The sequence below is a fragment of the Lutjanus erythropterus genome, chromosome 8 (assembly GCF_056507025.1).
Source record: "Lutjanus erythropterus isolate fLutEry1 chromosome 8, fLutEry1.hap2, whole genome shotgun sequence".
NCBI lineage: Eukaryota > Metazoa > Chordata > Actinopteri > Lutjaniformes > Lutjanidae > Lutjanus > Lutjanus erythropterus.
In genome coordinates, this window is record NC_139324.1 from 16,322,501 (window position 1) to 16,348,189 (window position 25,689).

At 39.8% G+C, this 25,689-nt stretch overlaps 1 protein-coding gene across 4 annotated transcripts in view; it reads left to right on the forward strand.

The window, feature by feature from the left end:
• Positions 1–25,689, forward strand: part of il1rapl1a (interleukin 1 receptor accessory protein-like 1a) — a 238,661-nt gene that overhangs the window by 16,609 nt on the left and 196,363 nt on the right. For all 4 annotated transcript variants that reach the window (XM_084724694.1, XM_084724693.1, XM_084724696.1 and 1 more), the window contains exon 2: positions 17,078–17,179. In XM_084724694.1, the coding sequence (XP_084580820.1) occupies positions 17,098–17,179 (82 nt within the window). In that variant the 5' untranslated portion in view covers positions 17,078–17,097. The remainder of the gene's footprint in view (positions 1–17,077; positions 17,180–25,689) is intronic.

Genomic DNA, 25,689 nt, shown 5'->3' on the forward strand with positions numbered 1-25,689 from the left:
AATTGACAAAGCCATCTCCATATTCTTTCAACAAAACCTTGGATAACCCCACAGCAGGGATACGCACACAGAGAAAGCTTCACTGTCAGTGTGCAGTTATTTTTCTATTCACATAAATCCAGTAATAAGGTTCCATCAGAGATAACTGGTCTGCTCCCCGCAGGGCCTGTTCCCCTCTCTGAGACCCACAGCAGCTGCACTATAGAATGGATACAGCAATGGTTGGAGAACAATCAATGATACTGAGTGCGCGTGAGAGTGCATGTATATCAGAAGACAAATTGGACTCTAGATTTTGAAGTTACCAACCACACTGAATTTACAACTGTCAAAAATGTTTTTTTTTAAATAAGCAAGATTGTTTTGATCACAATATTTCACAATAGTTCCAGTATGAGAAAAATATAGAAACATATCACGTCATGTGACTCATTTACATTTGATATTAACTTAAGTGGAAAACAGTAAGTAAGGGACAAAACAAAGCAATTATGCCAATATCAATATTAGGGAGTAAAATAAAGTAAAAGTAAAAGAAAGTTAATATATTGGCTGATGGAATATAAGGTATATATTTTACAATTTAACAATAAATGTGAATATTCAAAAATTACATCAGGACTTTGAAGCAGTACATTACACTGGTATTTTTAATAATCATACATAACTAAAATAAAAAAAACACAAATAGAACAAAATACATGTTTAACTTGAATAAAAATCTGCATTATGTTCAGTAAAACAAAAGTTTTCATATCAGCACATGTTGGACAACATACTGACACTAGTATTATAGTAATATCAGGCCAGCTGATATGTCAGTCTGGCTCTAGCAAGGGTGCATCCATTGTCATGACTTCCTACATGACTTCAGAAAAAAGCATGAATTCATGCTTGTTGTACATCATGAACTAATGTACAAGAATTAACAGCATCTCATGCATGACTTAATGCAAGGACAAACATGTTACTTAATGCAACAACTAATGTATTTCGATCATCATGAGTTATCAGTATCTTCATAGGTAAGTCTGTAGTTAAAGGGACAGGACAAAAACCTGATGAGTCAAAGTAGTGCACATGTATTCCACTGAATTACATGTGTTGTATTGAGTGTCGTGTTGATTAACTAAGAAATAGTCATCATGTTTGTGGCCCTCATGGCAACTGGACTTTAAAAGTCTCCAAAAAAAATGTAAGTTCAGCATACACATTGAACCAGCTGCACATTTGTGCCTGGACATCACTTTTGCAAAGAAAAAATAAATCTATACTGTAGATGTGTAATGTCTGTTGTAATTGAGCTCTATGTCCTGCTGTTTCCTCAGTGGTAGCTTATTTGGAGATTGGTTTGGAGTCCCAGTGAGACAAACAGGTGCACATGGCGGAGACTCGGGAGACGGTTGAAGGTCACTGAGCCGTGTTTAAGGACTGTAGGCTAGTTCACCTCAGAGCTGAAGTGAGGTGGGGTGGAGGGGTAGTGTAAATAAGAGCAATAGATAAGGAGGTGAGCATATGTTGAATAAAACATTCCCTGATTCCTCATCCTCCCTCCATCTATCCCCGCACCTACCCCCTCATCCCCAGCGAGTGTGAGATACCATCCGCTCAATAAGACCTCATCAGTTTAATAGGCTTTCATACACCCTCCATCGCTTTCTTTGTTTGTGTGTGTGTGAGAGAGAGAGTGTATGGCTTTTGCTATTGTTCTGCAACACCCACAAGTTGCTCTCATTGGTCCAGCTGTGGATGAAGCCCATATATCTTTCTCTGCCAAAACTGAGCGTATTCCAGGGCTCTTGGTAGGCAGCAAACTAGGAGAGAAGTCTTTTCCATCTCACTGCAAGTCTGTGGCAGGTTGACCCTCTCTTTGGTAAGTTGTTCTGCTCTGTGTCTCTGGTGTGTGCTTTAGTTTTACTTTTTCTGGCATGGACAGAGTGAGATATTTTTATTTTTTAGTCCAGCAGGAACTGACGTAGATATGATATCTTAATGGATCTCCACAGTGTTCAGTGTATGACTTTAGATAGTTTTGTAATTACTTTTATCAAATTCCTGTGCTAATTTCCTCTAAATCAGTGAAAGTTGGTTGAAATAATGCATCACTAAGAGTCAATTGTTGCCCAGTTTCATTAGAGCATAAAATTTTTGCACATTAAGTTCCAATTACAGCTACATATTAAAGGGATATTAAGGATTTTGGGAGTTGTATGGAGTATAGTATGGAGCTCAGCATGTCTCCAGTTTTTAGAAGCAGCATGAACTAAGAAACAAACTGCTGAGGAGAAGGTCAGTAGCAACATGTATTTTAAGCCACCTAAAAAGATCAATATTAGTTTAAGTGTACATTATATTTAGAATATTTTCACATCTTATTTACCTTACCATCAGACACCCTTTTCTGAAGAGAAGCAGATCTTATGTAAGCCAAATATCGCTCTCTCTAAAGCCACCAGACTCCTTTGGCAAAAACAGTCATTTCATCTCTCAGAACACAAGAGTTTCTACCTCAATCAGTTAGTTTGTTTGTGTTTATTGTGTGGCCTCTGTGAATCTAAACTAACTTTATAGTCACTCAATAAGACAAACTAGCTAACCAATGATGGTAGCAACCCCCATGTTCTGCAAGGTAAAATTTCAGCAATGGAGTCTGGTGGCTTTGGATAGAGCAAATAGAGTTTGCTGTTGAAAAAGGCTGTCTGGTAGCTAAGTAAAGTGGTGAAAATATTTTAAATTAAGCCTGTTTTTAGGTAGCTAAGGAACATTTTGCTGCTGTCCCTGTCTGGACATTGTGAGAGCTGATGTGGAACATGAATCAGCCTCCAACCTCTGCTTCCAGATTCAATGATTTCAGTCTTTTTCACCAAAATCAAACTTTCAAACAATACTTAACATGCTCTGTGGTTACTTCAGGTCCTTCTCTTAGTCATAACCCAGGCCAGAAAGGGAACAGTCAGTCAAAAGCAAGATGCTGCTATCCAGAGAATTTAAACAGGCGTAAAATAAAAAGGTTTTTTGTTCCAGCTATAACATAAAGTGGGCACCTTTGTTAAAAATAGCAGTACCCTGTCATATTTACAACAGAATGAGGTTTATTGGCCAGGTGGACTGACACATATTTGACATAGTTGTATCTCTCATCAGCCAGTGCCAAAAACAATAACACACAGCTAAACAAAGATAACAAACATAAATATAGTATATAGCTTTTATGTACAGGCTTGGAGCCATAAAATGGAGACAAACAAACAACAGCTGGACAACAAACAGTGACATAGACAGGGCGCTAGTCTGATTGGCAACTGTTCTATACAAATAGGCCAAGAGCATCTGTCAGTGCAAATAATTTTGGAATAAGCACCGTGCAGGGTACAGTAATGTATATACAGAGGTCCCTCTATGTTTATCTGTTGGTGCAGAAAGTTTATGTATGCAGAACTTGAACTTGTCCAGTTCCACGAATTCCAGGAATTCAGGTAGACTTGATCAAGAGTGTTTGAGTTAAATACTTACATTTGAAAAACAAGACAATAAAAAAGGCAAATGTACATGACATAAAATGACATGATAAAAACAGCAGAAAGTGATCTAACCTTTCTTAGATTCCTCTCCTTCTTTTTGCCACTTAATGCCATGAAGAATATACTGTAAAGTATATACAGAGGTTCCTCTGTGTTTATTTGTTGTTGTGCAAAACCTTATCTATATACAACCTACATGAACTTGTAGGCCTACGGTTCAAGAAAATAGTTTTCATGATGATTTAATTAAGTGTGTGTTATTTAAATACTTACTTCTGAAAAACAGGACAAAAAAAAGTACATGTTAGGCCAGAGATATACTACGCATCCCTGTGCATCATTGCAGCCTGGCATATCCTGTATATATTTGGAGCTATGGTTGTGCATGTTCTCAGAAATTACACTACAAATAGTTGAATACAGACGTGGTAAAACAAGTATATATCTCTGGCCTTAACCGAGATGACATGACATAAAATAAGCTGCTAAAAACAGAAGGAAACAGTCTACATGAACACATGCCTGGAATTTTCACATGTGGTATCTTTCTCATCTTTTGAAAACCTTTCTCAAACCCCCCCCCCTTCTTTCCGCCACTCTTTCCGTCTCTCTATTCCCAGCCTGTCCCTAGTCAAGCAGAGAATCGATTTTTAAACAGGCAAGACTCTGGGGACCAAGCAGAGAACCATTATTGGCCTCATTTAGGCTCCATTGCCACCGCGATGGCTCCTTTAGACAATAGGATAGACTCTGTCATGGATACCAAAGCGTAAATGCACATTCCAGATGAAAACCGCTCAGGCCAGCATTTCCTGTCTTCAGGGAGCTTTGTTTCAAGAAATCGTTGTCGGTTTGAGTGGATGGACCGCAGTGCTTCTCCATACAACACTAATATAGGCACATCCAGCACATTTTACAGCCACAGGCCAGACAGCAGAGGAATATAGCAAATGTAGGGACTTTTTTCCATGCTATATACAGCACGCCACCTTCCACTTTTTCATCACCACCACAATTTTTTGTGCAGTCTGCAACATATGGCAGTGTGTTTCTACTCTAAACAGCGGCTGCTGATTCCCCATCAGGGGACTGTACTCGCCTATGTGTCTGTCAGGTAGCTCAACCATGCAAAGCCAATCACAGTCCTCTTTCTCTTTCCAGGATTGAGGGGTTTCTGGAAAGCTTCTGCAATCCTAGCCACAGTTTATCCTAGACAGGGATGCATTAAGTTGTGACCAAGCGGAGCTGATGAAGGTGAAAGATCCATGTCTGGATTGTGCTGCAGAACCACACGTTTACCCACAGGCGTGCAGTTTGTTTGCAAATATTCATGAAGAAGCAATAACTTAAAAATGCCTGTTACTCAGACCTTATCTTGAAACAGATCTCGGAGTCTGGGAGCAAGAAAGTGTCTGGCTGCATGAGAAGGGAAGCACTATGATGCATCAGAGCACTGAGGTGCTGAGGAGGGATACACATACCCATAGGATAAAATGGTCATATTTTGCTTATTTTCGACCTCATACTTTTATTTGGGATTTCAACTAAAATAGTTTAATATGATTTCATGTTCAAAAACACATACTCTTTTCTCATACTGGTCATAGCTGCAGCACCTTCTGTTTGGAAAATCTGATTTAGCTTCTGTCTTCTGTATGACCTAAGCCCAGTCCATATTCTGTTCCAAACTAGCTGCACATTATGCAAAAAAATTACACAGTGATGTCACTAAGTACCGGAACAAGGTTGGATTACAAACAGGGTGCTTCAGGCAGTTCAGGAGGAGTGTTTTCTGTAGGAGTGAGTAACTCAAAGTCCTACTTTGGCATGGACTTCTGTATATGTAACTTTGCAAACCTGTTACATGAGCAAAAGGCCATATAACACATTAAAAGAAAAGGATAAAACCCTAGAGGCATGATATAACCACTTGTGAGTTTGTATCCAAAAGCACATTTTGGAAACAAACTGAGTTTCCTCTTTAGATTATGTCTTAGTTGGACGTATTTGATTTTATTTGAGACTGAGTTTGTTTCTAAGACTGTCTGTTTGGCGTGTACACATGGATACACTCCCTGCAGAAAACGGTTACACATTTAGAAAACTGTGTTGGCAATATATTGAACACTTGGATGCCCTCTAATAGCAGCTGTCAATATCAGACTGCAATTTGGCAAATGAAGGGCATTATGTTCCCTGGCTAATAAAATAAAAATCTATATAAGCTAATCGATAACCATTTAGAGGTATTTTTATTTACTTAAGTTGATGAGAGGATACAATTTAGCAAATCTACAACAATACCCAGCTTTGTTGCTTGGATACATGATTCATCGCGTGTACTGTATGTGCTATGGCAATGTGTTTTAGAGATGAGAAAATAGAGCACTGGTGTGCACCATGGGACCTTATTTGAGGCAAAAACAGTGAATGGGAATCAATGGAAAGAGACACATTGTTTTTTGATCCTGTTTGAACTTTGTCACAAATTTCACTTGTCATGTTTGTTAATTTAAAAGACAATTTTCCAAGACAAGAAAGTTGTAGTTTCTTGTAGTATGATTCTGTCTTATGGCACATAACACCAACATTGCTGTCCCTTGTAATGTTATCTTACCTCAGCCAGGGTGCCAGGATTTTAATTTTGGGTGGGCCACGGTAACTTTGGGTGGGGCTTTTAATTACAAAAGTTAACACTGTTTCCAACTGGTAATCTCACTTTAACAAAAATCACTGATATCATGCTATGGATGGCGAGTAGCACTTCCACTTGATTATGACACTTCTAAAATATTTTTAACAGTTTCAGTGTCGAGGTATCTTATTATTTCAACTTGGCAGTTTGTGTTTATTTCAAATGGCACAGGATATCTCCTTATCTATATTTTCGCTATGGATCAAATATATCAGTACATCAATTCATTAAGAAAAGTGACATTTTATTTCTTTTAATGCATTTTTGTTTGATCTGGCTGGATTACTCTTTAAATTGACTGTAAGGAGAGAGAGAAACGAAGCAATCAGAATAATGGGTGAGCTACAATGAATTTTAACAGGAGAGAGAGCGCGCTGCGATGCGCTGTTCATTCATAAACTTAACTATCTGTGCTGTGAAGGTAATCTGAAGACAATCAAGTCAGGCAGGAATATTCAGCTCTACCTCCTGTATTGTCTACATTTTATAGACGTTATAGTTTTGATGAAAAATGCATTTGCAGGTATAAAATAATGATAAGCTTTCCTCAGTACACTGGTCATCATTTCTGCTGAACAACCGCCATAGTGTGACGTGCATACGTGAGCATAATATATCTAGGGCAAAGAATTATGGCCCATTGTGATTGGTCTAGACCTCACATGTGATAATAGCCGAATAAATGTTGTCTTTTTGTCAAATGGAAACTTTTTGTCTTGAGGGTGTATTAAAATCCTGATTTTAATGATTAAGAGAATAAGAAAATATCTGTTCTCCCAGTCATTTAAGGTGGGCCATTTGTAGAAGTGGGTGGGCCCAGGCCCGTTAGGCCCACCCATAATGCCGCGCCTGTCTTACCTGATAGGTTTTATCCAGTGACTCCTGGTCCTTTTATCAGCCCTTAAGTTAAAGAACCAGTAGAAATTTAACTGGTAAAGTTAACTTTTAAATTTAAAAAAATCATATGTGTAATTTTTGGCCTAATTCAAACGAAATCAAAAAATGATTTGTCTCTTGTCACTGCATTCATAATTTTCCTCAAGTATGTATTCAGTACAGTGGTCAACCAGAAGGGGAGGAACTTTGCCTCTCAGTTGATCATGCTTGGTACCTCAGTCAACTTTCTCCTTTTCTGTTTCCTGTATTTAGATATGTGCTAATCTCATGTATGTTAAAAAGAAACCAAATTTTGAGGCTAGTTAAAAGATGTTACTGGAGGGCCTGAAAAAAAGACATTTTAATTTAGCTAATGTTTGGAAGTGCTAGCTAACTCACTAGCTAATCTACATCAATCGTCAGCTAGCCAGTTAGCTAGAGTTTTGCTAACATTATTATGACATAAGGTGTGACGATAGGCCTATGTCACTTTTACAGAAAAGGAGAAAGTTGACCAAGGTACCACGCTTGCTCAGCTGTTGGAGAGCAGACCAAAACTGGCCTGGACTTAGCGTGTTTGAACAGCAACCATTTTTTCTTCAACTTTCACACATATGCACGTTTAACAATACCTAAAGGAAATAATTACACCCAATATAGTGTAACCTAAGCAGAGTTCATTTTACTATGCAACTGGAGAAAGATCTTGGTTCATACATTATCATTCTGCTACTGGCTTGTTTGCATTTCTCTAAACCAATCATAACTGTCTTGGGTGGAGCAAGTCCCAGGATGTACAATGGTGCAAAACAGTGTAAGAGAAGAACAGCTCTTAGTGGAACATTTGCACGTTGGGAGGTGAACACTGGCATTAAAATGACTCGATCCCTGCAAAACAAAACATAAAAGCTGCTAGTTTGTTTTCATCCTCACCCTTAGCAACCAGGTGCTAATTTGCCATTTTTAGCGTGTAGTTTGCAAGACTGAGGGTTGTTGTTGTTTCTTGGGGAACTGTCAAATGTCAGGCTAATACCCACATAGTACATCCAGTGAGTCATACTACAGTACAGGTATGCTTAACTGTCTTTTAAACTATAAGAATAAAATAACTCTGTAAAGCCTCCTGCAAATTTGAAGAACATGTCTGAACACAGAAAACAATAAAATGAAGATCATGTAAAAATATTTTTACAAAAAATATAGGCTTGATGAATGTAATCTAAAAAGTTCTAAACAGCACAGCATAAACTAAACAGTACTGTACATATGAATACATGTGAAAGGTGTGCATACCTGAATGTGTTCATCGGCCTGTGTGTATGTGTGTGCGCTTGTGTTTGACAGTGGTTTTTAGTCTGTCTGCGTGCCTGTGTGGTGGTCCAGCTGCCCCCAGTGGGGTGTGTACACTAAATGGGTGAGCAGAGTGTTGGCCCCTGCTCTCCATCAAAGGCAGTATTGACTGGAAGCATGAGAGTGTCTCTGCAGCCAGTCATCCTTGGACAGCTGACAATGGGCCTGGGCACGGGGGATATAGCTGAGAGCAATCAACAACCACTGGAGGAAAATGCTTCGCTGCTGGTGGAATGTGTCTGAACTCAGACCTCACTCGCAACAACCCGCTGCTCTGCTCTTGACCGATCATGTGCAAATGGCCCTGGTTTGCCTTGAAGCTCTTTAAATTAATTATGTACACGGTGTTGCATTTTATGTGCTTTTTAAGTGCATGAACAGTATCCGTGTGTCTACGTTCGGGGCTAGGAGAACAGCAGGGCATGCGGATTGGCTCAGAATCGTGCGGTAATTAATCTCACTCAGTGAAGAGGTGCATGTTGGGACTGAGGCAGGGCATAGCTCACCGCACCTTGCTCGTTAACTCTAGCCACCTATGGCCATCCTCTGGAGATTAACGAGGGCTGCCCATGGTCAAAAGCGGTCAAATGTGTTTTAACGAATGCTCACTCAGCCTACCACCGAGCTTATTTTTTTTATTCGGAGGTAGTCATTCGCATTTCTGCTGCAAAATAATGCTCATGGGACCTGACTCACACTGTGACACATCTGGCAAACAGCAGAGCAAACGCACATGCACAGACACACACGCGCCACATGGCACAGTCATAGGAGCAGGTAGACATACAGTAGAGGTGCACTGTGCAGTGCCATTTACTAGCAATCCCAGCATGAATCTCTTTGACACAGTGACACACAGAAACACCTCTGACTCACTCACTTGTTGTGCGTCTGTGTCTGTGTGTGTCTGTGCTTATACTCCTCTTTTGTATCTTTGTCTCTGGCCGCTCTGCATGTTGAAGTTTGATGTTGGCACGGCAAAAACTACTGATGGAGCGTAACAATGAATGTGAGAGAGTTTCGTCTGCACACTAACATACTTTGACTTTGGCATTATTCTGACTTTCCCCTTTAATTGCTGTGTTCGACTCCTGTGTTGAACCGGCACCGCAGCGTCACTCAGTTGATGAGTCTCTTAAAATAGCTTCAAAGGTTACTCTATACAGTTCCTGGCTGCTCATATAAATAATGTAGTATTTCATAGAATGGAGGATGTTAAACGTATACCGTATATATACATATTCTCATCTCATGACACCAGAGCTGTGATCTGAATGCAGCTGAAGAGTATTTTTCCACCTGCCGAATCCTCATTTAATATTCAGCAGTTATTACTCATGCAATATTGATCAAAAACCACTACTGGTCTTGTAATATGGGAGTGAGAGAAAGGGTAATTCCTGGTATTTACAGCTGTGTACACAGAGCAGTTCACCTAGCTCTGTGACCTTGCTATAACTCTGCAGAGATAGCTGAAACCAGCCCTGTCTCCTGGAAATTATGTTTTCATACAGCTAATCTGCAACAGCAAGTATGTTTTCAGGGAGACAGACACTGAATTATGTCTTCTATAAACATAATGAGGAAATATTGAACATTATAATTAACATATTTGACAAGAAATGTTGATGAGTGACTGTGAGTAAAATGTTCACTGAAAATATATTTCATTTGTATTCTTGCAACACACAAGCCAGTCACAGTTACTACAATGAGCACTGATAAGACATGTTTTTATCAATATTTAACCAAAATCCTGATCTTTTCCCAGCCTTAACTAAAATGTTTTTGTTTGCATAAGTCTAAAACAAAATTACATTATTTCCTTGATGTTTCCTTGAAGTGCTTTTTTTTAGTAGCAGGAGTCTAGACACGAGCTCTGGATTCTGGTGTCACAATCCTGCACTTTGTACATTTTTGTGTCATTAAAAATGTGGTGTTTCATTCAAAGTTTTCATTCAAAGTTAAACTTTGTCTCTGAACATGATCCAGACAGGAATTACATTTGTTACCACAATGTAAATATGAGAACAGTTTAGTAATATACAAACATAATTTCTGGGAGAAAGGGTAGCTGAACCACAGATCCCCATGTTTTATCTTCAAACATTGTCTTAATGGACCCCATACTTAAATATCTGAATGGACCAGACCATTTCCTCATTTAAATAGTATAAAGACACTATTTTATAATCCATGAAACAGTCAATGAGTAAGTCAGATCTCTTTTTAAAATCAGTATATAAGAAAAAATGAGTTTTACATGCAGTACTAAACTAATCTTGTACCAATTCATGTATGTTAAGGACAGGTTAAGTTAGGTAACAATAGGTTAGGTTAGGTTAGGTTACAGTAAGATGGGTTAAGTTAGGTAAATTGTCTTTGGCTTCACCATAATCAATATGTGTTGACAGAACAGGACAATCAGACAATATTAAAAAATATACATATTTATCCACAGTTTGAAAAGTCTTTAGTTTCAACACAATGAACACAGATAAGAAATAGGATGACAGTAAAAATCAGTGAATTAGGAGAGCTTAGAGTTCAACCATGGGCAATTCAAATGTGGTTCATTAGGGCTATTACAAAATGCTGAAATCCTGCATTCATCATTCATGCATTCTGTATTGCAGGAAAACACTAGATGGCATAGTGCATATTTTTAAACGAGATGACATCAAGAGGCATCATGACTCCAAGGAAACAGTAAAAGGCTCCAGATGAATTCTTTTCAGATGCACATTCTCACTGTCTGCATTTCTGTTCCTGTCAGGGCACAGAGCCATGTCTACTGAATGCAATGAAGACGTACTTTACCTAAGACCACAGCTCAGGCTGCTTTCAAATTGGATTAAATCCCTAAATCACATGATCAATCATCCACAGCTTGCTGTGCCAAGATGGCGGAGGTTTCCTTCTCCGTCTTAAAATGGCACAACTGCATTCTGTAGCAGCAGTAACAGAGCTGCTTGTGGTTTTAGGTTGTGTTTGTAATTTGTGTGTCTGTGCGTCCTGTTCAGTTTTGAGAGATTAAAAAAAAAAAAAATTGGAATATGACAGTAATAGTGCACAGACACACACCACATGCACACAGCAGAGGGAGTGTGCAAGCAACAAATAGCGTGAGGTGATAATTGAATTTGGGAAACATTAAGGGAAGATGGGAGGAGATACAGCTATCCTGGGAGATACAGTCCCATAACAATGGCAACAGACTGTAAATTCCTCTGCTCCTTTGTCAGGGCGAGACAGCAGGCAGTGCAGGGCCATGCCCCTCATTTTCTGGTAAAAAGCAGCAGGCAAACCGCATGTGTGCTCCTGTGTGCATGCTTCATGCATCGTTGAAGCGTGGACATCACGCCATGCCTCTGTGTGTGCCTCCTCAAACACACCTGCTCCTGACGCCTCAGAGATAAAAGCTTGGCTGTAGCTAACTGTACGAGCAACCCCGGGATGTTGCATTACAATAAGATCTATCTGCACTACTTCTTACTGCTTACCAACATTTTTTTTTATCAGTCAGGGATGAGTTTTTGGGACATGGTTTCAGTGAGCAGTGACAGCACAGCATCCATGTTTTTTCCCATGCTGCCCTGGTAATAGTAAAACTCGTATCAGATACTGTCAAACATGGCAAGATGCGTGTCAGCTGAATTAATTATGCTGAAAAAATACTCTTGCAAAGTTGATTAAATCATCAGACCCTTCTGATTGTGTACAGGGGACTGAGGCTGAGAGGTTGCTATTTTTTAGCTCAGCATATTCTCCCTCTGAGTACAATATAACAATGAGAGAACATTCAAGAGTGGACTGATGCAGGTTTAACTTAGCCCTCCACTCGCTGACTGCAAATTCTTAAGAGCTACATCTTTCACTGATGTTTAATGTGAGTTAATACTTTGTCCAGGTCTGTCCATCAACAGGCAGTCTATTTACTGAGTATACTGAGCAGTCAGTCTGACCGGTGACACTTCCTGGTTTTAGAAGTTTCTTTTTGAGTGCTTTTGTGTAGCAGTTGAACATATCTGTGGAGAGAATGCAGGGAAGTGAGGGGAGACGAGGTGTGTTGGCTGGCTGTGGGGGTCGTGCAAGGCTCACAATGCCCCTCTGTGTGTCAGGATGGCAAGCTGGTGATGTCATGGCTGGCAGGACCCAAATCCCACTGAGCCTGTGAAGGCATGACATGATTGGGACAAAGAGGAGTGTCGCTGGCATTGTTCTGTTGAATCAGGCTGTGACAGGGGGCAGCTCTCCATCCTGAAGCCACAGAAACAACCTGCCAATCACTCACTTGTATCAGCAGCTTGGAATGATCTTTTTTTAGGGACAGTTCACCTTTATTGGACAGCTTACAGTGTAGATATAGACAGGAGATACATTATAAAGAGATATACATCAAAGGCCAGAACTGAACTGGCAATGTTGCAGTTGTATAGTATGGTGAGGTTCTTACTTAACTTGGGTACTGGACGCCTCAAAATGAAATTATAGTGCTTTGATTATTTAATATGATATTGGTTTTTTTTTACATTATTTAAGGCTTTTTATGCTTTGTCCACTGGCAGATGCTATTCACTTTCATTTAGTAGAATAATGCTTTAAAGTTCCCATTAGGCCAAAATTAATGGTAAATTGTTCATATCACATATTTCACTATATGTTATCCATATGCCAGTATTTGGTCTAACAATAACATAAAAGTAATTTTGTAGGTATTATCTGGTATTTTTTTAATGGTACTTTAGAATTTGTCTTTTCCTGGAAAGGGATTGAAAACTGTTGATGACTCATCCTGCACTCGGGGGCAGAAGCAAATGCATCCATTCCCATATATCGGAGTGGGTTGGAGTGTTTCTAAGGGCCGGGTCTCACTGCACAAAAACACAAATTTATTTACTGATTTGGGTAAAACTGGATCATTTATGGAGAAAATATTTTTTGTTTTTCCCTTTGGTGTCCTCCAGCTGCTCAACTTCAACTCTCTGTGATTTGGTTTCCTGATGGACCAGATGGCATCGCTAAAGTAGCTGACTGACTGTTAGCCTCTGTTAGCAGGCAACAGAGCTGGGCTCAGCAGCCTCCCAGTGAACACGGCTGGACTGGGATCAAAATACATCAGGAAATACAGTACCATTGTTGTTTACAGAGTGTCCTGATGAAAACTGTTACTTGTTGCTAAATTAACTTAGCTAAGTGCTAAATGCTATTAAGTTGGTTTGCCGTGACTCAGCCCCGGGGTGCCTGGAGCAAAACCCGGCAAAAAAACCCCACCTCAGTACTGTAGCCTACTCCCTGTTATCAAACTGGTCTCTGTTGATCTCGGAGGCTGTTTTGGTCGTAGTCCAGCTGTGTTCACTGGAAGTTCTCAGTCCAGGAAGAGTCATCTAATAGGACCACTCTCAAACTTAAATTTGTGTCTGTGGAAATATTAACAGCAGCAACAAGAAAGTGATGATAATATGCTCGACATCCTAACATTAAAACTCAACAACTCTATATCAATTTTGACTGTGTTTGAGCGCCAAGGAGTCCACCTCCCGTCATCCTCCTGTAGTCTTGTGTTTACTGTCCGTCCATCAGGTACAGTACTTGATCTGGGATGTTGTGGTAGAGCAGGTCACTATAAGCTGAGGGCATGACATTCTCTGATTTCTTTTTGCTTAGCCAGCTTGGGTCAAAATTTTTTGTGCACTTCACCCTCCCATGGCTGGACATTAGTCAGGAGCAGTATTGAGTCCACGCTGGGCACTTATCCTTCTCCTCCTTCAGGGACATTTTGTTTGGATGGGTGGTCGGAAGTGATATGCTGCTCTTAATCCAAACCTTGTGCTTCCTTATTCCAATGCCTGTTAAGTGTTCTTTCATAGATGATACGTGTTTCTACAATAAAATAAAAATTAGCAGATTAAAACAAAAACATGGCAAAGTTTGAAGGAGCTAGTGGGTACTGCATCTGCATCCCACATTTTTTGGTTCTCTTCTGCTTGTGTGTATGTGATTATGGTCCCATTGAAATTCCCTTACGCTTCTTGACTTTTTAATTTTTCACTTTTTTCATTGTACGTTTGGTCGTTGCAAGTCCATCCATTATGCTTGTGTCTTGTTAAATTTCTGGGACAGTACTGGAGCAGTGGTTGTAAGTGTTTATGTTTAAAGAGGTATATGGTCATTAAAATTGAGGGCTTAGAAAATCTCAATGGACTTCTAAAGGTTTGGAACCTTCGAGAGTGTTTGTGATTTGTGTGTGCGCATAGTCATAAACTGAGAACCCACCATCTTATTGGCAAGTGTTTTTAAAGGCCTTTTAGCCGAACAAAGAGGAGCCGATCCTTTAGCCGTGGAATTTGCCAAAATGTTATTGGCAGAGCGGTGTTTATCGACTGAACGTTGTTTCCAAGTAGAATGTGATCGAGGAGGAGAGAAAGGCTTCTTTTCACAGCAGGCCTTGCAAGTATCGTGTAAACACACACTGAGAGAGGCTCCTTTCATTAGCTATGCTAATCTGGAGTGCACGTGACCTGCCACAGGCTCCAGGGTCCCTCATGGCTCATGCTCTCTGCGCCGTTGGTTTTTCTGTCTCCAAAGGCCAGGGTGCTCGTCTTCTCCTTTCTGGTTCATTGGGTTAATTTGCAATTTGTTGTGTTCTCCTTCTCTCGTGGTTAGACTGACAGATACATGGATCTGACTATTGGTGAATCTGTTCTTTTCTGAGAAACACCTTATTCTGTTCGTTTGTCCGGTACCTCTGACACATACAACTGCACGCAGCTTCAGTAGAGCGAGAGCTTTGATTGTAGAACCTCAGTCACTTTTTGTCTAAAATGAAACAAGGCAATACCCAACTAAAATGTCCTCAGTCCTGTTTTTCTTCTGTGTTCTAATAACAGTTTGGCAAGCTTGGTGCCTGGCAGAACCTTGGTCAAGTTCCTTTTTTTCTGTTTCATGTAGCCTACTTATGTATGCTACATATAATTATGTAGCATTTTGCTATAGAGGATTACACCAGCTAATTATGTAGCTAATGATTGATGTAGATTAGCTAGGTAGTTTGCTAGTGTTTTGCTAACATTTTATAATGTAAGATGTAACATAGGTCTCCCAGCAACAGCTTTTAACTGTCGTTACAAATTTTGTTTTCTGTTCAACATGGACAAGCATAGCTTATCTAAATACATGAAACAGCAAAGACGAAAGCTGACCAAGGTTTCAAAAGGGGCAGGATTTAGGAAGGGTCATATGAACCTAGTGACACCCAGCTAACTGAGCTTAGCTCAAAGACTGGAAAGACTGGACTTCAAGTGCTGCTACATAGTATCTTATTTGTTTAATCTGTACAACACTGAAATGGGCTTAAAACCAATCAGAGCAACAAAACGTGTGACACAGCGTTAAACAGTAAATGAAAATGTTTTCTGCAAACATCTGAAATGAGAAATAAGCAACGCAGCAAAAGAATCTTGCTTCATCTTTGATCAGCAGTGCCTAGTTTCCCAATTTGATCTGAGTTTTGTGAGCCTGGTGGTTTTGCGCTTCAGGCATGACTTGTGTGACTTTTCAAAGCTGGACCTTTGACACTGCTCCTCTGTCAGTCATCAAATTAAACCTGCTCCATATTGAATAAATGGTTGTGATTGGCCCAAGGAGATCAGGGATGGGTGAAAAATTCTGAACTGGATGGTGGCCAGATGTATTTGCCAGAGCTAATGAAACATGAACCCGCTGAAGTCTTTGTGTTAAGCTATGCTAAACAAGCTCAGGCAGTAGCCACAACACAGAGGTATGAGCTTTGTATAATTTTTTTCATCTAACTCAGTGGCAACTATTGAATAAGCTTATTTAACTTTTCTTAATGTCATTTGTCTCAATGTCTTCATTTGTTTCTTGTTTTGTCTTCTATTACAGCTAGATGATGGTTGACTTTGAAGGGTATTGCCATCGGCTAGCACTGTAAGCTAATAAACAGTCTCTTTGATGAGTGTTTTCTTTTTTCATTTAACATCAAATTTATACAGCAGCACTGGCTCTATTTCAGGAGCTGGCTATTAGTGGGTAATTACTACATGTTAGATTATGTCATTTACTCAGAGAATATGAGGAGCAGAGAATGAGTCACCTCCATCAATTAATATGATATATGAGTCGATAAGGGATATGGGTGGGATATTTTCCACATCTCTGTGAGCCACAAGGTGATAATTTGAAATTCCCTTCAAGGTCTTCCCCTATTTTTAATGAAGCCAGCGATTAAAAGTGGTGTTTCTTACACATGTAATTATTTCTTTATTGATTCGTCAGCATCTTAGGGAATGGTTTCTCATGAAATATATCCCAGCTTTGATAACCTGTCTCAATTGCAATAATGAGAGAAAATCATCACAAGAAATACCCCCCCAGGGGCATGTGCAAAATGGTATATTGATGTGAGTGTCCAATCGGGTATCTGTATGTGCGTAGGTGTGCTTACTTGCTGTGGTGTTTGGGCTATTACAGAACATCTCTCCACACTGACACTTGCTCTTGTCTAGTAGCAACAAGGAGGTACTTGATCTCATGTACAGGCAGTGACTGATTACTCTCTTTTTGTCTCTCCTCCCATCCCTCCTTCTCCCCGCTTGTGTCTCCTCTCTTTCAGGCTGTGAGGACGGGGGGAAGATGAGACCTCCCAGCCCTCTGCTGATCCTGCTGTACGTCACGCTGTCCAAGAGTGTGAAGGTGGTCTCTAAGAGAGGCTCAGGTATTTAACACTCCCTTTCCTCTGTTCTTGTACGGCTTCCACACTGAAATCATTGCATGCACCCACTGTATGTTAATATGCTTCACTAATATGTTTATGTATGTGTGTTCCAGTGCTGTGTCTGCATTTTATGATAGCCGCCAACCATCATTGGCTGGCGCCATCATTGATTTAATTTGGAGGCTTCTGGTAAATTTCACTGGTACAAATTAATCATTTTTCTGCTGATGTTTTATGAACTTCTGTCTTTTAAGCTTATGTTTCAAATTGCAACGATTGTCACTGTTGGATTGTGTTTAGCTGGTGAAAAATCTTTAATTGTTTAACTTGGGACTCTGCAGGCTTCAGGTGCTACCTAAAAACACTGGTGTCTCGCTACATGCTTCAGAAAATATTGTTCAAAAACACAAAAGGCAGGTAATTGCGAGAGATGATGCCCCTCCTGCTTCTGCGTTGAAATTACTCACACAGTAATTTGGGAGCAACACTGGGCAATTTAGTCACAAGTGTCGCCTTTTTGCAGGCTTCTTAGGTGAAGAGCATGTGGATTAATGCAAAGATATACAATGTACCTCTTAGAATTAGCTAGACCTACCTCAATCTAGACAGAGTGACAGCTACCAAATGATCCAATTGCTCAGTGACTGGGTCACCAAGGGTTACTGTGAAACTCATTTTGGCTCTAAATGCCAGCAAATTGAGCATCAATTGTGAACAAATGCAAAGGTCAAAATAGAAAATAGAGAGAAAAAAGATTGAGGGTAGAAACTTTTCATGACAGGAATACATATGGGGATTCAGGCAGTCAGTTAAAACTGTGAAGACTGACTGCCATCACAGAGAAAAAGTAGGTCTTATGGTGCTAAATTGAAATTTTTGCACTCAGTATTCACATACTAGTTTAATACTAGTACTTGGTTTGTCACAAATGTACCTTGGCAGGTAAAATAATACAAGGTTCTACTTTTTTACTTCCCCTAATATCCATTGTTTGAACGTGTGTGTGTGCTTGTTTTATGCTGGGTTTTCATGTGTGCCTGTGTGTCTGTGTGTGTTCGTGCTGCAGACATGAGTGGGCATGTCTGAAGATTTAAGGACTGACCTTTAGCTAAAGGTTTTATATCGAAGGAAGCACACTCACCAGACAGACACAGACACAAAGAGCAGAAGGGCAACTTATCAATGAATAATGTGCTTCAACCAGCAAAGAAGGTGGTCAGTTACACAGAATACAGAACAAACACTTATCCTTGCACCTACTAAACAGAAAAAAAAAACTAAACAGAGCACAAACTTTAAAATACAGCACCCACATTACTGTGACTGATCGCTAATGCAGTAGCTTAAAGGCCTTGTCACATCAGAAAGTGGTACAACAAAATTCATATGTGCATCTTTGCAAAATATTTAATTTTAGAAGCTTGGTGATATATTTGTAGTGCTGGCTGGTAAAATACTGAAGCTGTACTGTGGGTAAAGTACTGTGATTTCTCTCAATAAAGACTTAATTGAAAGGGGGAAAAGTTCCCTAAACCAGCAGGTTTTCTATTTGTCAGTTAGCAAACTAAAGCTATAAGTTCACACTGTTTATTCAGAAGATGTATTTGCACAATAAACTCCTCTCATCTGTATAAAATCCAGTCCTTCTCTGTAGAGGTGCAGAGGTTAAATAAACCTTCTCCCAGACGCAGATGCAACATGCAACGTGGCTTTGTTTTGCATCAGTGAAAGGACTGAAATCACAAAGGACATGATGTCATTTCAAAAACTGGATGAAATGGTTTCAGTGTGTGTACAGTATCAGTACTTTCTTAACATTTTCAGCACAGAAAAACACAGTAATACCATGCAAAATTTCATGTCATCACTAGTAACAAATAATGTGGTTAAGATCTGCATAGGTTTAAAGGTAAAAAATCAATTAGGTAGGGTTAGAGAAAGCTCGTGGATTGGGGTAAAATGATTAGACACAATAATAGAAATAATTGGTAGTGAGAGCAGGCATCAATACTCTATGAGTAATGTGTTTGACTCAACCTCCAGCTGCTAATAAAACCCTGGATAAGGGAGGACCCCAGCACATTTATGTTGTAAATATATGTTGTTAAATCTCTGGACATGTAGGCTACAACATTTGACGTTGCTGTTATTCTCTTTAAAAGACCATACTAAGAGCTGATTTTATCAACGATGTTGCACTACAATAAGTTGTTCAAGAAAATAATCATCACTAAAATCAACTAAAATAAAAAGTTAGACACCAGGCTAAGCACATGTCAGTGAAATCAGCCTATTAGCCTAATCAGACCCTTAAGACTGTTTAGAAAGATCAATGAAATATAATTGATTCTGCAAATTTGTAGTCTGAAAATCCATTACATAATCATTATCCAACTAACTTACAGTATATGATGGCTTTAATAATTTAACTGACGTAACAAGCTTTCTGTCTTATGGTTATAGAATACAACAACACAATAACAGAGCACATTAAATGGAATGTAACTTGATTTTTGTGTCCTTAACAGGTAATCATCTGCACTAGTGTGTGTCATTAGGTATAGTGGAGTAATTATAGCTTATGTAGGACTTTGAATGCATGTGTATGTGGTTGCTTGTGTGCACGTGTGCGATTGTGTGTTCTTATGTAAGTGCTTAGACACTGTGGTTGTATGCTGTGGTCCATGGAGGATTTCCATATAGATCAGAGACAGGACAGCACATCAGATCAATCAAGTGGGTCCTCTGGGTCCTTTGGTCAAATATCGATAGCAGTAAAGTCAATATTACCCCCCAACTGAGGGGTCAGAGGTGATGCAATGTCACAGGGCAGTTTGGCTATTTAATGGCACTTTGAAAGGCTTCTCTGTCTGCCTGGAAGATTATAAATGGAGGCATTTGGAAAATCAGACAGGATCACATTAAACTTGTAATCTGGGACATGGACACTGACTCTATCTATCTCCCTCCCTCACTCTCTCTTTTACACACACACACACACACACACACACACACACACACACACACACACACACACACACACACACACATATATACACATTCTTGACAAAACCATGAGATCCACAGAATATACAAAACACATTCACTAGGAAATCTGAACTATTTCATTTTAATTTCACACACATTAGGGTACAAATTGTTAATCTATGGTTATATTTATTGGGTCAAATGTTAATATAGTATGTATTGTAGACCTGCACAATGCAGATGTATTATTCTGTGAATAGTTCCAGATCTACAAAACCACCTACTAGCAGGCCATTTCCACTAAAACATTACTCCAGCAACCCCATCTCTCTTTTTTTTCTTTGTTTATTCGGGGACATTATGTTCAATATGGCACTGTCATTTTCTTTAAATTTACAGTGGGAGTCAGTGTACCTTTTTTTTTTTTTTGACTGGCTTTTCTCTCTGACACTACAGATCCACCATGGTTTAGAAATGTAGCTAGTAGCCTTGTGCTTTTTAGCTATTAAAGGTTTAAAAATGCATCAAAAGGAAAAGCCCAAATAACTTGTGCATAATACTACATTGCCACGCCAACACTGTATTAAGCACAAGATGAAAATATAGGGAGAACCGGGTGGAGTGGCGGGACAGAGATGCCGCTCACCAGCAGAAAGCTGCTGAGCTGCGGTGAGCTCTGGTGGAGAGAACCAGGGGCAGAATGAGAGCATCTCGAGGAATAAACACCACGAGTCACAATGGATTCTGTTCTGATCCAATGTACTTTGCTTTGTGAACATACAGAGAGGAGAGGGAAAAACAAAGAGACAGGAGGGGAATAACAGAAAGAACCAAAGTTTCAAACACATACCCTGTGCAAGGTGAAAATTCACTTCCCTTTCTGTGTTAACACACAAATACTGATCTACGAGTACTAAACATTGTTAAATTCTACTACTGTTTTTAAGAAAAAAGTATCTAAATAGTATCCCTACCCAAAATTCAGTATACCATGCAACACTAATAGACTCCCTGCGTTGTTTTACTTTTATCTTATCTTTTATCTTACTTTTATTAAGAAAAGTGGAAAAAGATGCTTCAGCGGTGGCAGCGCGAAATGTTTGTTCCAATAAAATTGTTTGTTTGCGTCAAATCAAAGCTTGGTTTAGTATTTAAAGAGTAAAATAAATCTTCTGACATCATCATGTTCCTCCAAATGTACAAGAAAGTAACTTGTCATTGTAGACATAGCAGACATTGTGATTTCAGTGTCAGTAAGTAACACATGTCAGATTCATTTTTCTGCCTTCCTTCATCCTTCTCTCTAGGACTAGTCTCTGACAAATCGAACCGGAAGAAGGTTCACTGTCTGCGTTAAAGATGAAATGTGGTGGTAAAGGAGATTAATTGGCTGATAAAGCCCCTGGTGGGTGATTGTTTTCTGGTTCAAAGGTTTGAGATACTTTTCTTCGTGTGCTGGGAATGAAATAGATGGAGCAGCTGTACACTCATGACTGCTATTAAATTAACTTCAAATGACCACCTCTGACTTCTTACATGCAGCAGGGTCAAAGTCATTTATAGGTGGTTATTATTATTGTTGAGTAGGAAAAGAAAGTTTAAGACAAAGTAAGAGACCTTTGTTTGGATTCCTGTTGTAAAGAATTGTTTGCAGGGGAATTGGCATCAGATGGGACCACACTATCATGTCTGTAGGACTGCAGGTATAGTAGGGAATTTGATTGCACAACCTTGAATAGTTATGGCTGAGGGATCAGCTATGAGGCCTTGATTAGCCCTCATGAGACACTGGATAAAGCATCTATTCAATTGATTTTCCATCCCAATGTCCAGATGGCATTCCCAGAGTTTGTAGCACACCAAAATCCTATAATTAGTCAGTGTGGAGTCTGCTTGGGCCTGTATTACCTGGACTAATGAGTTTCCCAAAGGTGTGGAGGCTGCATGTGTCTCTTGTTCCCTCATTCTTCGCACCATGCTAGGCACTGCTCATGGTTTTAATGACCAGTCAGGCCCTCAGAATTGGATATCAATTGGGGAAGATTGCTGATTTTCTGTGAGCAACATGTATGCGGATGCATGTATGAGTTGTTCATTGTTGCGCTTGACCTACAACCTGGATTGTGTAAGCTCTGTTGCTACAAATAAAGGTTTTTACTCCAGGCACTCTGCTCAGTGTGTCCTCTCACCTCGCTGTGATTGTGCAGTGGACTGACCAAGGCCACGCTGACACTGCGTGAGATTCACTCCCATGGACTCTGAGCAGGTTTCTGACAGAGACAAGCTGTCAGGGTCCATCCGTCAGACTCCAGTTGTCTCCGTCTTGGTCCGGCCCGGCCCAGTTGGACCTAAGCAGGCCCGTTCCAGCCTCTCTGCTGGAGATAAGCCCGTAAACACCCAGACCTTAATCAGACAAGACAGGGACTCTTTAACTGGGGTCTCAGTGTGCTCGCAAACCCAATTACCAGTTTGCAGCAGGCTGTAAGCCACACTAAAGAATGTTAAATATGGGTAAGAACTTTCAGAGAAAACACAAAACCTGGTGGTCTGCACACCCCAACACAATGTTGTGTCAAACATTGTTAGGATCAAGAGAATGGGGGATCAAGAATAATACATACTGTACAGTAAAGGGTGTTTATATGTACTGCTGAACAGATAAATTGAGTAGATCAACAGAAACTGAATCTGTGACAATTTAGATCAGTCAGTTAATCCTTTATGAAGCAAAGTTGTCAGTGTATTTGACAGCAATGTCTTCCCTCAATTAGATTTGTGAGTCAATTGAATGCTTTCTATTTTGTGGCAGCTCTAAGACATAGATATAGACGTTTTGAATACATCATTTTGACTGTGGTAACTTCACATAGGCATTTCTTGCTGGAAAACAGGCAGGTGACATATTACGAGGTGATGTATGTCAACCCACAGTGACACATGTCAATACATTTATGGTGTACAGGCTTAGATAGAAAACAATGGGTACAGGTATCATTTGCTGCCAGTGTGTTTTGCCATATAGATATCCACCATGGTGAAGCAATGTAACTTTTAAGCAATATCACCTCATCATGAGCTGTCTATTCTGGGAAAAATAGCTTTCGCCTCTGTGTTCAGTGTATGAATCTGGTGCAGGTCAAAACAAAAAGCTAAATTAGATATACCCCTTTCACGCACCTGTTGGAACTGCTCTGTCCACTGGACTGAATCAGAGTTTCAGCAGAGATCAGTCAAGAAAATGATCACTGTGGGAAGTTGGGGATGAAGAGGCTATGGTAGCCAGTCAACCGATTAAACTACTGTTCCTTTTTAGATTCAGGCTTTGGTCAGACTACATTCACTTCAGTTTTTTCAAACACTCCTGCTTCCATCCTAAGCTATATCCTCTGCTCAACAGCACATTTTCTTTTTCCAGTGTCTTAAAGACAGAGGCCACCTCAATATATGTTCAGACTCAGTTATATGAAACAATGCCACCATCCAGAGAGTGTACAACATTTAGAAGAATATGGACTCAGCACTTGGTCCAGGCTTTGAAAAGTGGCCGCTTGGATTTGCAAAATCTGAAAGAAAGAGCACTACATTGACTTTGGTTTGTAGGATGAAGAAGGACATTCTTTGAGACAAGTGACAAGGCGAATTTTCCGTTGCCCTTGGTTAAATCTTGTTGCAAAAAATCGCAAGCATTGCCTGATTCAAATGATCATCAAGCTGAGACATCAAAATATAACATTTCATTCATTCCTTCAAACTGCACACAGAACCATGAAGCCCCATTGGATTGTGGGGTCAGTCAATGGGACTTTGCACTGTGGATGTGTTGCCATTCCAGTAATAGCCTATAATTCTGCCTTGATGATTCTGTGCTCAGGGAGGTGATATGGCTTTTTGTGCATGACCACATCAAAGATTATTATAGTCATGACATATGAGCATCATATGTCTTGGCATGTTTGCTCTAGGTTGACTGTAAAAAGGTAAAAGGCATTGAATTCACAAGTGCATGAGGGTGACGTTTCTTCATCAGAGGGTTTATGTGCACAGCCCCACTCCCTTATCCACAAACCTGCCCATGCAGCCACCGCAGACGACGAGCTACTGAATATAAGTGGAACAAGCAGAAAGCAGAATAAACAGATCTAATAAGCATTCATGGTGTCTGCAGCTGTTCGTTTATGTGTCTGTTTGGGAGTGCAATCCAGCATTTACTTGCTGGGTTCATAAGCCAAAAAAGTTCTTCAGGCTTCAGGTTCATTTGGGAAGTTTTAAAGCCTTCTCTAGCAAAGCCAGGTAACTTAACTGCCATGAAAAAAAATACTTCTCCTTTTGTATTGGTCTTTTTGTGCCTCGACACGTCACATGACCAGCAATTCTAGCTTTGACCAAAATGCCAAAATTGCAACACAACCCATTTTTCCCATCCGCATTTCTGACATCTCCCATCTCAGAATTGTCTAAAATGTGTGTTACAGTAGCGTGTTCAACACTTTTTCATACCTGTGGTTAAAATCCAATGGATTATGGTAAGAAACTTTCGTCATTTCCCGACCAGTTTAAGGCACCAACGATTTTCTCGGTGGCTCACCACGTACAGAGTGTGAGCAGCATTCTGGGACATGCACTACCTTCCCATCAATCAGCATCACCTGGGCAAAAGTTGAGTGTAGTGTATTATCATGAGAATGGTCCACAGAGCATAGTGTGTGTTGTTCTTCGCCCCAGTCCCACTGCCAGGACATAAACAGACAATAGTGTTGATTATGAATTGCTCACAGCTGCGACTTTGCACCATCACAGCCTCTGCTGCTTCTGCTGTTCACTACACAGACAAAAAATAAAACGCTGCATGAACACTTTGTCCATTTATGCACTCCAAATGTCATGAGAGAGCCAGACAATACACATCACTAAACACATCCAAGGCCTGCTGACCGGTCTGTTAGCTGGAATAATGGCTTTTAAACATAGCCTGCAGGGATGAGTGAACATGCTGCAGTGGAAAACAACACTCTGCACTCAGCTCAAATACAAGAATGGGAGCCTCACTATGTCTTACACTTTACTCAGTGGGCTAGAGGCATTATTTTATTGTAAATATGTGGAGTGCTTGAGTTGTTTCAATCGCCTTGAGTGGGATTATTGACTCCAAATTAAAAGATAGCCTACACAAAATTGGAAACCTGCTTACACTCTGAAATTGATCGCCATGTTTTTTTTTTAAGGTTTTTAAGACTGTTTCTATCTATATATGTGTCTTGTCTTGTCCACAACCCAAAGATATTCAGTTTACTGTCATAGAAGACTAAAGAAACCTGAAATTATTCATACTGAAGAAGCTGAAATCAGAGAATTTTGTCTTTTATTTTTTTAAAGAGATGACTCATCACCAATTGGTCATCAAAATAGTTTTAAATTGTTTACAATTAATTGATTAATCAATTAAAGCAGGGGTCAGCAACCTGTGTCATCAGAGCTGCATGCAGCTCTTTTTCCCCCTTCCAGAAGTGCCTTGACAAAAAATA